Here is a 13742-nt window from a genome sequence, read left to right on the forward strand (position 1 = left end):
GGCATTCCTCATTGGTGTCCCTACAGAGCATCCTTCCCCAGCCCTTTCCTATGCGGTGGGGGATGACGCTTGCCTGGGCCAGCCTGTCAAATTTGCATCTGTGAAGTGGGGAGGATGACTCCTGCCTCACAGGGTAGTGGTGAGCAGTAAAGATTATGTAGGTAAAGGCCCTTTCTGGGCACACAGTGGGTGCTTAATGGGGCCTGCCTTGCTCTCCCCAGAACTGAGCCTATGACCCCACTACTTTCAGTCTAAGATCAAGGGGGATCACAGGTGGGAAGGATTCAAGGAGCATCAGCCCACCTCCCTCCCAGTCAGAGAGCCATTCACTGGGCCAGCTCCTACACGGGCTTTCCAGGGCAAATCAGGGAGCAGAGCGCATCAGAGGGAGAGAAGCACCCGGTCAGTCATCCACCATCCACCCTGCCCCAACCCCATCACTCAGCAGTCGACATGCGAGCTGATGAAGTGTCAGTGGCTGGGGTCCTAGGGGAGAGTGAGGGGCCAGACCCCAACAACCTCCATGCTGGGGAAGAACATCAGGACCAGGATGGGCTGGATGGAGGCAGAGGGTCCTCAGGGGAAGGGGTGAGTTGGGAAAGGGGATGGGCTCAGGAACCATGGCACCCAGGGCCTGTCCTCTGGGGCCCTACTCCTGGGTCTGACCTGGAGCAAAGGAGCCTGGGAGGGCAACTTGACCCATGGTTCCAGGAGCAGGAAAGACAAGCTAATGACCATCTTTATTCATTTTCTTTCTGATCATTAATATGCAGATGCCCAAACCAAAACAGCACTTGTGCTCTCACCCCAGCATTCCCCATGTAGGTAAAGACCCCACCACCAACTTGTCAGCCGATGCCTAATGTAGGAATCATCCTTGACTGTTCTCCCCCGAGCCCACCAACCCTCATCCAACCCATCTCGCTCTGTCACAAGAGCCCAAATCTGACCACGTCTCGTCTGAGCTACCTACCGTGATCTCTCACTCAGATCCATGGAGGACGCCAGCCCCCTCCCTGGCCCCCCAGCTAACACCCTCATCCCCCTTAATCAGCTCCAACCAGCCGACAGGGAATCCTGTTAAACCCTAAGGTCCACCATGACTCCCATGTGCTCATTTCCCTCCAGGGAGTCCCACAGGCTTGGCCCCTCACTACCTTCTGACCTCATCTCATGTCCCTTTCCCCCCAGGCCACTGCAGCCAAGTAGCTTCTTCTAGGTGCTCAAACAAGCTAAGCCCACCCCTACTCAGCCTCTGCACAGACTGTTCCAGTCCAGATACTGTTTTCCAGAGTTACTAGATTAGTTCCTTTCTTTCCTACCCCTGCAGTGTGGCTGTCCACTGTGATACTGTTAGGTTCATCTGGAAGTGTTTATATTCCATTTTCCACTCCCCTAGATCCTAGCTCATCTTGTTTACTTTGGGGGTGATGTGAAATGTTACTGGGGTGCTAGAAGTCAGTTATACAGAAAGATACATTCACAGAAGTGTCACTGCCTTCTCATCCCTGCAGCCCTGATCCCATTCTTCCCTTCTTCAAGCCTTTTCCCACCAATCTATCCTTCCTATAGTTCCTTTGCTCTATCTACACCTTTACTTGCGTCTCTTCTTTCCTATGTAAAGGGAAGCATGGCAGAGATACTCCTTTGGACATTGTGGGATTTTTTTCCACTTAAAAGGAAGTCCTGGAATTTGTTCTGTTCAGAAAGCTCTGCCTTGTTCCTTTATGCAGCTGCATACTACTACATTGTCCCGGGGCACCATAATTTATTTAACCGTTCTCTTATGTATGAGTCTTTAGGTTGCTTCCAGTGTTTTGCAATTACAAGCAATGCTGCAATAAGTAACCTTGTGCATATGTATTTTCAAATTGTAAAAAATATGGATTAGATCCTGGAAGTGGGATTGCTGGATCACAATGTGAGTCACATGTTATTTGTTAGGTGTTAACAGATTACTCTTTAGAAGAGTTATACAAGTTTGCACTCCCACCAGCAATGTATGAGAGTGCTTCTTGTTTCCCCACAGCCACCAACAGAAGGTGTTTTGTTGTTGTTTTTGAGTTTTGTTTTTGTTTCTCTTGCCAATCCGGTAGAAGAGAGATCTTATCTCAGAGTTCTTAAAATTTGCTGTCTTAGTCCACTGGGCTGCTCTAACAAGACACCACATACTGTTTGGCTTATAAACAACAGAAATTTATTTCTCACAGTTCTGGAGGCTGGAAGTCCAAGCTCAGCGTACAGGCATGGCTGTGTTCTGGTGAAGTTCCTCTTCCAGGTTGCAGACTGCTGACTTCCCGCTGTGTCCTCGCTGGTAGAAGAGGCTCAGGAGCTCTGCGGGGTCTCTTCTAAGAGCACCGGCCCCTTTCATGAGGCTCCCACCCTCATGACCTAATGACCTCCCAAAGGCCCTCCTCCCAATACCACTGCCTTGGGCCTTAGGTTTCCAACATACAAACCTGGGGGAGACACAAATATTCAGACCACAGCATTTGCTTTACTCTTATTGCATGAATTTAAATATTTTTCATGTTTAAAAGCTCTATTTTGATATCTTTTTTATTGTTTGTTCCCATCTTCTCATTTTTCTATTGAATTTTTGGTCCTTTGTTCTTCATTTTTGAAGAACTCTTCAAAGATATTTAGGGCTTTAACCCTTTGTCTGTGATATATGTTGTATTTTCTCCCAGTTTGTCAACTGTCCTTTGACTTAATTTACAGCAGGTAAGTTTCCACAAGTACTCAGATCTATTTCTGAGCTCTCTATTCTAGGCCACTGGTCTCTTTGTGTATTCATGTGCCAGTTCATCATACTGTCTTAAGTATAGAGGTTTTGTAGTGTTTTAATGTCTGGTAAGACCATTGTAGTTATTCTTTTTCAGGGGTTTCCTGGTTATTCCTGCATGTTTATTTTCCTATATGAACTTCAGCATAATGTGCCTAACTTCATAAAGCTGACTGTGATGTTTCTACTGGGATTGTATTAAATTTGTCATTTAACTTTGGGAGAACTGATATATCTTTTTAAAGTTGAGTCATCCTAGCCAAGAATGGGATGTCTTCGTATTTGTTCAAGTCTTATTCAGTGTCTTTCAGGAGTGTTTTAACACTTTTCTTGTATAGTTTTGCACATACATTTCTTGTTAAATTTATTTTGAAGTATTTTGTCTTGTTACCATTGTAAACAGGATTTGGGCACTATTAAAACCTGTTTATGTATGTGAATTTTGTATCCTGCTACCTCGCTGAAATCTTACTGTTAGTTTTTTTTTTAACCACTGGGATATATTTTAATCTCTGGGATATATTGCTGTATTGGGGTTCATTCTTTATCCCAGGAGAAGGGAGTGCTGAGGCTGCTGGCGCCCTCCTGCTTCGGTGTGGGTTTTCTCAGGGGTATTTCAGGGTGGGGCAGCTATAAGGAGCTAAACTTCATGCTTCGTGCATGGAGGGTCCATGTCTGTCCTGCTCACCGGGTGGTCCTGGCACCCAGCAGAGCCTAGCCCGGGGCTAATGCATGGGAAATGTTGTCAGGAGATGGAGAGAAATAGAGGCCTACTTCCATATTACCTGGGGACTCGTGAGCAAATGGCTGGCAAGGATGCTGAAATAGTATTTCCCCCATAACCCAGCTGTAGAAACACGCATGCTCTTCACATGCTCTAAAAATGAAAATGCAGGCTCTCTACCACCCTGGCTTGGAGCAGACTGACAACAGCTTCCCCCTCCAGGAACGTGCGAGAGAGTCTGGTCGCCTCTGCAGCAATGAGGTGGAGGGGGTTTGAAGGAGCAGGAAATAGCCAGGCACTGCTCTAGACCCTCCCTATGTTCCTAATTCATTAAACTGTCCCCTTCCTAGTCTGTGAGCCCCTCTCCTTGTGAAGGAGGAAACAGAACCACAGTGTCCAGGGGAGGAAGAAACAGGACCAGAGAAGTGAAGGGACCTGCTCAAGGTCTCACCACCAGTAACCAGGGAAACTGGGATCCCAGCCCATGTTCTGACCCCAAAGTCCAAGCCTCACACACAAAGCCAAGCAGCTTCCAAAAGGTAAGATACATTTAACAATTAGGAATTGGTCACTGCTCATTTCTCTGGGCACTTCCTAAAATAAGCCTAAAGCCTCCAAGATCTGGCTACAAATGCATCTGCTCTGTGCTTTAGGGAAAGGGCAGGTGAGAGGTCACCTGGGCCCATGCTGAAGGAGGTCTGCCAAGAAATGAGACAGACTAGAAAACATTATTTTTGTGTGTAAGGAAATCCAGGGCCTTTGAAAACAAGAGGCATCAGTTCTCTCCCATCCTGTGTCTCTCCCAGCCCTCCCTCTCATGACAGACCACCAGGTGCAGATCCGGAGTCCCCATAAGAAATGGAAACATTTTGAAAAAGAAAAGAAAGGCCAACTGCATGCCCCATGCTCTGTTATTCTTAGGAAGGCCATGAGGCACTTTCCAGAGGTAGAGTCCAGAGGGTCAGCCACAGTAAGGCCTGTGATCTATAAGGTCAGTCGAGATTAACTGGTGAGAGTGTGCATCCATGCCACTGTGATGAGAAGTTACTGTGGTCACCGCCATTACCAAGGCCCACCAGCTGCACCATGACCCAGTTTCCTGGGCATACCAGCTGAACTAACATTTATGGACTAGCATTGCTGCATACCAGACCCTGGTCTGGGACCCCAAATGCCAGGTTATTCTCACAGCTCTGACAAGTGAGCAATGCTCCTATCTGACAGATAAGATAACCAGCACTCATAAGAAGTTCAACAACATGCCAAGGTTTCTCTGAACTCCTGGATGTCCAATTCTAGAAAGCATAAATCTCAAGAAATAGTTCTCAAAGGGTGATCCCTAGACCAACAGCCTCATCATCACCTGGTAAGTTGTATAAAACAAATTCTTAGGCCCATCCCAGACCTGCTGAATTAGAAACTCTGAGGGTAGGTTCAAGAATCTGTTTTAACACCCACCCCCCAGAAGATTCAGATGCTCTTAAGTTAGAGAACAATGAGCAAGAGAATCCCAAAGGGCACAAAAGTCATCAGCGGCTGCTGATCCTCTAAAACAGTGCTTCTCAATGTGTGTTTTCAGGGAACATGACCACTTCTGAGATTGATAACTGGTATTCCCAAATGAGGGTTTCCACTGGTTTATGAGAGTCCCTGACTTAACCGACATTTAAAGGGTGTTTTTATCACAGAACTTCTTGAGGTTAACCAGGCTAATGTATCCTTAGGGTGTTACCCAAATTTCCTGGGCTACAGAACCCTTTTCTCAAAACACCTATTATTATCTCTGAGGACACCTGTGTTCCATGGACCCAAGTCTTAAGAAAAAGCCAAGAAATGCAGGAATTCAAGATGACAGCAATAAATGCCAATACCCATTCTGGTTTCCACAAGATTGGCTTTGTCTTACTTCTGTTTAATGACAGCTTTTGCCAGGCTCACCATCTTACGTATACTAAAGGAACACAGGGTTCATTGCAGCCTTAGGGGAGCTGCAGGGTTGCAGTTACCTGGCAAAGCAAGCCTGTGCCAGTGACCCTGGGGCCTTGGCTGAGTAATGCGCTGCCAAAGCCTCCAGAGGCCCCAGGCAAGGCATTATCAGTATCAGAGTCTCAACAATGGAGGCCAACATTTCCAAAAGCTTGTCAATTACTTTAATAACTGTAACCCTGCAGGGTAGATAAGCCAAAGGGCTGAGTGTTACTCATTCCACAGACATGTGAGCATTTGAAGGGGGCTCGGGGCAGTAGGGAAATGAGGTAGTGTATATTCAACAGTAGCCATGGACAGACAGGCTTTGGAAACCCTCAGAGGTGTATATACCTCAGTCCTTCCCCAGGTCTGACAGAGGGAGTCCCAGGAAGGGTCTCTGACTAATGTGTTCCTCAGGCAGAGGGGCACTTCTCATCTAGGTGAGGGGCTCAGGTCAAAATCAAAGGGGGCAGGAAGAGAAACAGGTAAAAATAAGCTGGGAGTGCACAGGATAGGTGGTCTCTGCCCTCACAGGGTCAGCCCAGCATGGGATGTAGGTTGAGCTGAGGCACTGCAGTAACAGGTGGTGAGGGTGATGTGATGTGAGGACAGAAGGGAGGGGCAGGGGAGCCCAGAGGGCACTGCAGCGCTGAAGCCAGATGGTGTGGTCCAGCCTATGGGTGTCAACTTCCTTCTGGCCTTTCCCCCACCTCCAAAGCCTCTAGCAAAGTCCTGTTAGAACCTTCCAGCCTGTCTTAGTTATGCCTTGTAGAGGTCATCATCCATATTTGAATTAAAGTGTGAATGGGACACAGTATGTCCTGATGCCAACATTAGCCAGAGTAGGAGCTCCAGCGCCCGGGGGATGGTGAGGCTCATGGAGGGAGGAAGCCACTAACCAGGAAGTCACACTGGGAACAGAAAAGCAGACAGAGCCTGGGACCCCAGGGGTCTCAGAGCCACCACACCAGCCGTAGACCACCTATCTCCATATTTTGTTTTACATGTAAAAGAAATATACTTTTATTTTGTTCTTTTTAAATCAGCAGATACATGAAGTATTTCTGAATGGTTCTAATCATGTATTTTATGTGTAAAATTTAAAAAGCTTAAGTGTAAACTGGAATTATTTCACTAAAAATGCTGACTGAAAGAAAGTGTATATGCTGCTCAAGATTTTTTTTTCTTCCAATTAGCAAGAGTCAAAGCAGCAGCAGTGTGCTGAGGTGTGTCTGACTTCGTGCCCTACAGAAACACGCCTCAGGGTAAGAATGGGGCGACACCAACAGGTCTGGAACATGGCAATTCAGGGATACCAGCCCCTGCCAGGCTCTTCCCAGCCATTCCCACAAGTCCCTGGGGAGTGCCTCCCTCTGCTCTAAGAACTAGGCCCCCTACCTACCATGGGCCATCTACCCTTTTCCTGCCCAAGCTCACCACAGTTTATAGCTGCTCTATGACCCCTGCTGCCACATGCACAGGGAAAGCAACCCTGGTGCAAGCTGGGCTCCCTCTGTTTCATGGGACATCTCTGGGCTGGGAGACTTCTGCAACCAGCCCCAGTGACTGCAGCTGCACACAGCATCCTCTCCATGGAGCCAGGGTGGGAGACAATGGTTCTTTTGGACCCATACATTGCATGTTAGGCAGCTGGGTGTTTAAGAAATAAAAACACATTATCCTAGTGGCACAAGGATGCTGTAGGGAGCTAAAATCACTGACGTAGGAAACACTCCAATGTTAACATCAGGTTTAGGGTGAAAGGTTTACTGGCTACCACAGAGCAAGATTAAAAAATATATATATCACACTTCCTCCAAAACAGATACTCAAATTGAGCTGTGGGAAAAATACTGGCCTACTCATTTACAAACTCCCAAAGATGGCCCCACTGTCAAGGTACCTGGTCACAGAGGTTCTTGCCTCCCTAAGGCTTCTGGTCAATCACTGACATTTGGGCTGAGACACATCCCCGCTGGGTTGCTGCCCCTCATCCCGCCCACATGGCCCAAGAATTGGTCCAGATGGGAAGGAGCAGGAGCCACAGGGCTTGCCCTCTTAGTATTCCCTCCAGGACTGGATCACCAGGGGCACCTGTCGCCTATGTACCATCAGGATGTTGCATGCACAGGTGCCACACTCACACAGAGGCTGGGACAAGGCCTTCCAACTTTTGTTTACACCAACCACTGCTAGGGAGAGGCCAAGGGCTGTTTCCGCAGAGCTCACACCTGACTCTTCCCTCTGCTTGCGGCAGTCTTCTTGAAGCTCTTCTCCACCCACCTCCGAAACATCAGGAGCGCTACTGCTCCACAGGCCTTTGCTCCTAGGCCCCAACGTTCCGTCCAGACTGTCCCAAAAGAGAATGTTCTTCTCTTCTCCTGTTTCCTGCTTGACTCAAGGGGCAGCTTTGTCTTGATTGAGTCATTGTGCACTGTCACAGCTGAGCAAAACAAGATATTTTCTGAACCAATAAGGATGGTTTCATGCTCTATGGCCCAAGGTGATGCCTTGGATGGAAAAACATTTCAAAAAGGCTTAATTGAAGGCCACTGGTGTCTTTCTGCCAGGCCACAAAGTCTCAGTAATTCCAAGGCCGAAGCTCCTCACACAAGGCTGCCAGGGAGTAGAGGAGCCTAAAACGCCAGGGCTAGTGATCCCTTGTCTCAGTTGGGCACTGAGCAAGCCAGCCAGATGCCAAAAGCCACTCCCCTCACATGGAACTGGCGGCAGCTCAAGAAGGATCTTCATCACCAAGGAGACCAAGCACCACGCAGGAGCCAATGCGTGATTCTCCTACAGATGTGGACGTCTGGTGACAGGGTGGTAAATGCCACAGCAGCCTCATGCTGGGAAACCACTGAATGCGGAGCTCAAGCCAAACTGCCCAATTCTGTGAAAGTCTAGAAATGCTGACTGTCACCGAGAACTGCTCAAATGATGAGAAAATGATGATACTGGCTCCATGTCGTGCTGGCTCTCCCCACACACGTGAGGCTCTCCAGCAGGGGAAGGCAGGGCTCTGAGGATGAGGCAACCTGGGGCAGGAGTACATTCTGGAGTCACCAAAAGCCTGCATTGTGCCAACTCCACTGTCACTGGCTGCGCAACCCTAAGGAGCCCCTTAGTCTGAGCTTCAACCCTCTCCCCTGGGATGTAAGGCACTCTCACCCTTCTGGGTGGTCTGAAAGGTTAGAGACCATGATCCCAGCATAGTTTCAGATGGTTTTCCCTTAATGAGAGGGATCCAACAGTGGGAAGCCACTAGGAGAGGCACCAGGAGGCATGCAAGGCTGGGAGCACCGAAGGGCAGGACAGATCCATTGGTCCCTTTGTCATTTCCCGTAACCCAGGGGAAGACACTGGCAGGGGAGAAAAGACCATTAGGAAAACAAGTCTGGCTAGACAAAAAGCCCTCCTGAAAGTACATATTTCCAAATTGCTTCTAATAGCTGACTTGGCAGCAGCAGGCATTTTTCTGGCATGATCTTTCCCATCCTATGGACCATGTTTCCAATTCTCTGGAGTTAATATTCGGTCCCGGGTTTGTTCAAAGAGTTCTAACATTTTCTGCATGTTGTGGTCAGCCTCAATCACCTGGAAATTAAGCACACAGGTCATGGGGCTGCACTTACCCTGAACATCACATCACCTTCCCTTCACAGATGGGAGAGAAGTGGAGTAAAGCTGGATGAGGCAGGGAGACAGAGAAGCCCAACATCACAGGCAGATAAAAAGGTCAGAGCCAACCAGCACCTGGTCCTAGGTCAATCTACATCCTCAACTTTATTTGCACTTGAAAATCCACTACAGCTGTCCCTGCAACAAGCTTGTGAATGATTTTTTTCCTCATCATTTTACTCTATGCAATTTTCTATAATGAGGGGAAAAAAAAGACTTTCCTTCTTTAAAAATCCAATACAGTAATATCTCACTTCCCAGCAACCTCACTGCCTGGAAGAGCCAGGAGTAATAGTATTTGAGCAGCCCAAGAATATGTCCCCAAGGCCACGCAGAGGAATGTGTGCGAAACCCCCCTCAGATCCCATGCTGTACACACATTCCTCACAGTCTTAGGTGTCCACTGCCTGCCTCGGGAACTTCGGCAGCAGCAAATCAAAAAATGAGGGGACAGGGAAGCTAGGGAACACAGAGCAGACACATCAACATAGTTAGAAGGGGCAAGTATCAGCAGGAGAAAGGAGAGTTACGACAAAAAGCAAACACAGGAACTCCAAAGACATTAGTGGTCTGGGGCAAACAATCCTACAGACCTCAGCACCTCCTAAGGGCATCACTGTGTGACAGCCCAGAGCAGCAACACACGTTCCTTCAGACGCCCTGGGTCGCCAAGAAAAGGTGCAGTGAGGCTCTGTACCTGCCATCCACTGAAGAAGGGGTGGTCACTTCAGGAAGACGACCATCCCAAATGGGCAAAGCCAAAACCCAGGTCTAGAGGCCACAGCTACCTGAAACGCTCCCGCACTGACGATGCTGGGTAAGCGAGATGCTACCACGGTCACCCAGTGTGATGTGATTCAGTGTGACACTGAAACAGATCACCTTCCCTCAGTCTGTCCATCTCCCTCTGAGACTCAGTCTGGAATGGAGACTGAGAAAGAGAGAGAGAGAGAGAGAGTCCCTTTCACCTTTCCCACTTCCTTCTTGCCTGTCCTTGAGTTCTGAAGGACCCAGCCCTTCCCCAGACTGCACAGTAGCCCACGTTCCCCTGGTTGCTTCTACCGAAGTCTCCTGCCCTGTTGGGGGACTCACCAGAACAGGGGCCACCACGGGGAAAAGGCCCCCCTTGATGAGCCACTCCTCGTAGAGATGGTGAATAGCATCCAGGTACTCCTGCAGGAGACACACACACATGCAGGCTGTCGGAGCAGCGAGAGGAGCAGACCTCTCCCGCCACAGGTCTCAGGCAGGCGGGTGAGCATCAGTGACCACGGGGCAGTGGCTTGGACAAAGGAGCCCACAACAGCCACCCTGGCCCAAGTGGGCAGCAGTGAACGCAGCTGCACACTCCACTGGCCAGCCTGGGCCTCCGTAGTCAGAAGCATCACTCCAGCTGCCCATCCCATCCTCCACCTCACTCCGCCTCACTGGTGCTTCGTACACTCTCCAGCCTGGCTTCTCTCATTTACCGCTGCTTTTCCATCAGCAGGGCCACCAGTTCCTTCTTGGGGGTGCCCCATGGCTGCTCCATGGCCAGGCATCCCAGCCCTGAACCCTCCAAACCCTGCCCTTAGTTCTTCCCAAGAGGAACACAACCTCACTGGCCAAGGAGTCCCCTCCCAGTGCGCCCCCTCCACCAGACACCTTGTCACCTATGGCTCCTCTAGATCACAAAGACCAGCTTGAAAAAGCCCGAGGAGGTGGAAGTGACAGGAAAACGGCCCAGACACGCCCCTAAGCCACAGTGCTTACACCCAACAGGCCCAGAAGGCACATCCTCTCCCACATGCAGGCCAGGGTGCTTTGGGCAGCCCGTGACCACCTCCTCAGGCTGCAGTTTACTCCCAGCCCAGGAACTCTAGGGCAAACTGCACTTCCACCTTTTCATCTGCCACAGAGTTCGCCCTCAGCACCAACAGACTTGTCCTTGAGGCCTTGTCAAAACCGTTAAGACAATGGCTTAGATAATAGTTTGGAGGGACTCCAGGCTTGCCATTTCTTTGGAATATCTGGGTCATGGCACAGAGCTGCTGTGCCCCATCGTAGCATGGTCCAGTCTGCCACATGGCACCCTCCTCCAATCAGTCCCACCTCCACATTTCAAAGTAACTGCCCACTGCAAGGACTGGGCCTTCATGTCTGGAATCAACCTTGCTGATGCCTGGGCAAACAAGGCTGGGCAGGTGTCAGGAGCTGGACAGATCTTCCAGGGCCCCCAATACAGCCCCTCCTGATCTCTGACCTCCATGACCTCACAGTAAATGCTTGCATGCCCAGCTGCCGTTGGTGATCCTCCAGTGGCATTCATGTGGGGCATTCAGTTCAACATTAACTGAGCAACTCCTAGTTCAATATTAACTGAGCAAGCCCTAAGACACATGATGGGGACACAGAGGGAATAAGTTCTAATCTTTAAAAGCTCACACTTTAGTGAGGGATAAGGAATAAACAAGTAGTTTCAGTATGCTTGTCCTAAGGGCTATGATCATAATAAGCCCAGAGGCTGGGGGAGTACAATGAAGGGAAGGTCAGGGAAGGCTTCCTGAAGGAGGTGACATCTAAGCTGAATTGGGTAAGCAAAAAAAGCCACTATGTAAAGACATATTTGTGTGACTCCATGATGAGTATGAGAGAGAGAGAGAAAGAGTGTGTGTGTATGTCTATGTACGGCCACAACTAGTTTAGGGCAGAATGTGAAAAACAGGGAATGGGGGGAGATAAAACCAATTATCCGGGGTCTCATATGGCATGCTACAAATGGGGACTTTATCCTAGACAAGCAGCAAGGCTCTGAAGGGTTTCAGGCCGGGAAATGTGCGAGTGGTGTTGTGTCTTGGAAACATCACCCGAGCAGCAGAGTGCGGGCTGGATTCTGGGGGCAGATGTGGGCAGAGAGAGCAGTCCAAGCCTGCTACAGCCACCCTAACTAGGATCAGTGTGTCCCTGAGCCAGAACCCAGGAAGACGAGGCACTGGACAAACACAGTGAGTGCCACCTCTAAGCCAGGCGCTGCGCTAAGCAAACACTGGGAAGCAGCAGCAGGCAAGAGGGCACGTTCTAGCCAGGGCACACACAGGGGCACAGCGGCGAGCAATCTTCAGGACGTGGACCGGGCAAGCCCTGGTGACACGCGGTGCACAGCGGGAGAAGGGACACCTCTGAGCACGGAGGGCACCAACCACTGAGTCCAGGGCCACAGGAAGTGAGACAGACCAGGACATCAAATGGGGTCTCCAGCCACAGAGGAAATCAGAGTTCACCCTCCGAAATGCTCAGTTCCTGTTTTTCTCTGTGACAACAGCACCACCGTCTCATGCAGGGTGGTGCCAGCTGCGAGGGAGGTGGTTTCCCAGGGCATCTTTAACTGGTTGAAGGGGGCTCTTACCAGTGGAATGACCTTTTCCTCTTCCCTGCATCGCATCTTTAACCTCTGGTAACAGGTCTCAGGAGTGGTCCGGAGATAAACTGAGAATAAATAAAAATGCGTGGCTCTAACTATTCTGCTCATGGCTTGGAAGTGAAAAACCAAGGAGGGGGGAAGGAAGATGCGCAGGCAAAGTGTGAAGAGAAACACCTGCCCGCAGCTTGGCGCAGGAGGCGCAGGTCACGGGCCAGCTTGTACTGACGCAGCTGTGTGGCCTCACAGGCATCGTGGCCCTCGTCCTGACTTTCATTCCCTTTCCGTGTCACCAGCCCCACGGGGTTTCTGTGATGCCAAATGAGGTTCCCTACACAGACAGAGCTCAGCGCAGGGCCTGGCACACAGTGGGTCTCAGGACAGGTTCTGGCCCTCCTCCCTCCCTTACAACAAGAAAAAAAACCATCAAATCACAATGGACCCAGGGAAAGGCAACTTGAGGAAAAAAGGGCAGGGTGCTTCTGCAGAAGGGGCCAAAAGCCCCCGGATTCCGTCTACCCTTGGGGAAAAGGCTGAACTGATGTGGGGGAATTACCCACATAAGCACCCTGCCCACAGCCCCTGCTGGCTGGCAGCCCACCAAGCTCACCCTCCCTGGACCCAGGGCAGGAGGGCAGGGAGGGAAGTTTGGAGGGGCCATCTCACCTATCAAATCAATGGACACGTCCATGTTCCTCGTGATCCAGTCAAACCATTCAGACAGAACCACGTAGTCCACTTCGGGCATCTTCCCACTAAAATGAGAGTTGTAAGGGTTTGTTCACCCACAAGAAGGGTCCTGGGCGGTGCCATTCCTCAAAAGGATCTGGCTTTCATTAAAAGGGCCTTGCCAAGGGCACATGGCCTAGTGTGATCCACGTGACATTGGACGTATGATGACGACAAGGACCCTAAACACCTCCAACCTTCTGCTGCCTGAGGACAGTGCACGGAATAATGCAGCAAGTTCCAAGGCACTGCCCAATGGGCTCTGAACTCTAAGCAGAGAAGGGGGCTATGAAGCCTGTCCCCTGGGAACAGGGACAGCACTCAGGTTGAGAGGTAGAGCAGCAAACCAATTTCACCTCTAGAAATTTATTTTGTGGAAATAATCATGGATGCCTAGTGTAGCACTATTTAAAATAATGAAAAACTAAATCTTGGTACAGATATACAATAGCAAACTG

General features: G+C 49.8%; 1 protein-coding gene across 3 annotated transcripts in view; it reads right to left on the reverse strand.

Annotated features, from left to right (window-relative positions):
* Nucleotides 1-5636: 5636 nt before the first annotated feature.
* Nucleotides 5637-13742, reverse strand: part of TK2 (thymidine kinase 2) — an 81828-nt gene continuing 73722 nt past the window's right edge. For 2 of the 3 annotated variants that reach the window (XM_036897713.2, XM_036897710.2), the window contains 4 exons: nt 13222-13310; nt 12544-12623; nt 10251-10331; nt 5637-9074 (listed from right to left, as the gene is read on the reverse strand). In XM_036897713.2, the coding sequence (XP_036753608.1) occupies nt 8976-9074; nt 10251-10331; nt 12544-12623; nt 13222-13310 (349 nt within the window). In that variant the 3' untranslated portion in view covers nt 5637-8975. The remainder of the gene's footprint in view (nt 9075-10250; nt 10332-12543; nt 12624-13221; nt 13311-13742) is intronic. The other variant, XM_036897712.2, reaches the window with a different exon arrangement.

Source organism: Manis pentadactyla, chromosome 15 (genome assembly GCF_030020395.1).
Source record: "Manis pentadactyla isolate mManPen7 chromosome 15, mManPen7.hap1, whole genome shotgun sequence".
Lineage (NCBI taxonomy): Eukaryota > Metazoa > Chordata > Mammalia > Pholidota > Manidae > Manis > Manis pentadactyla.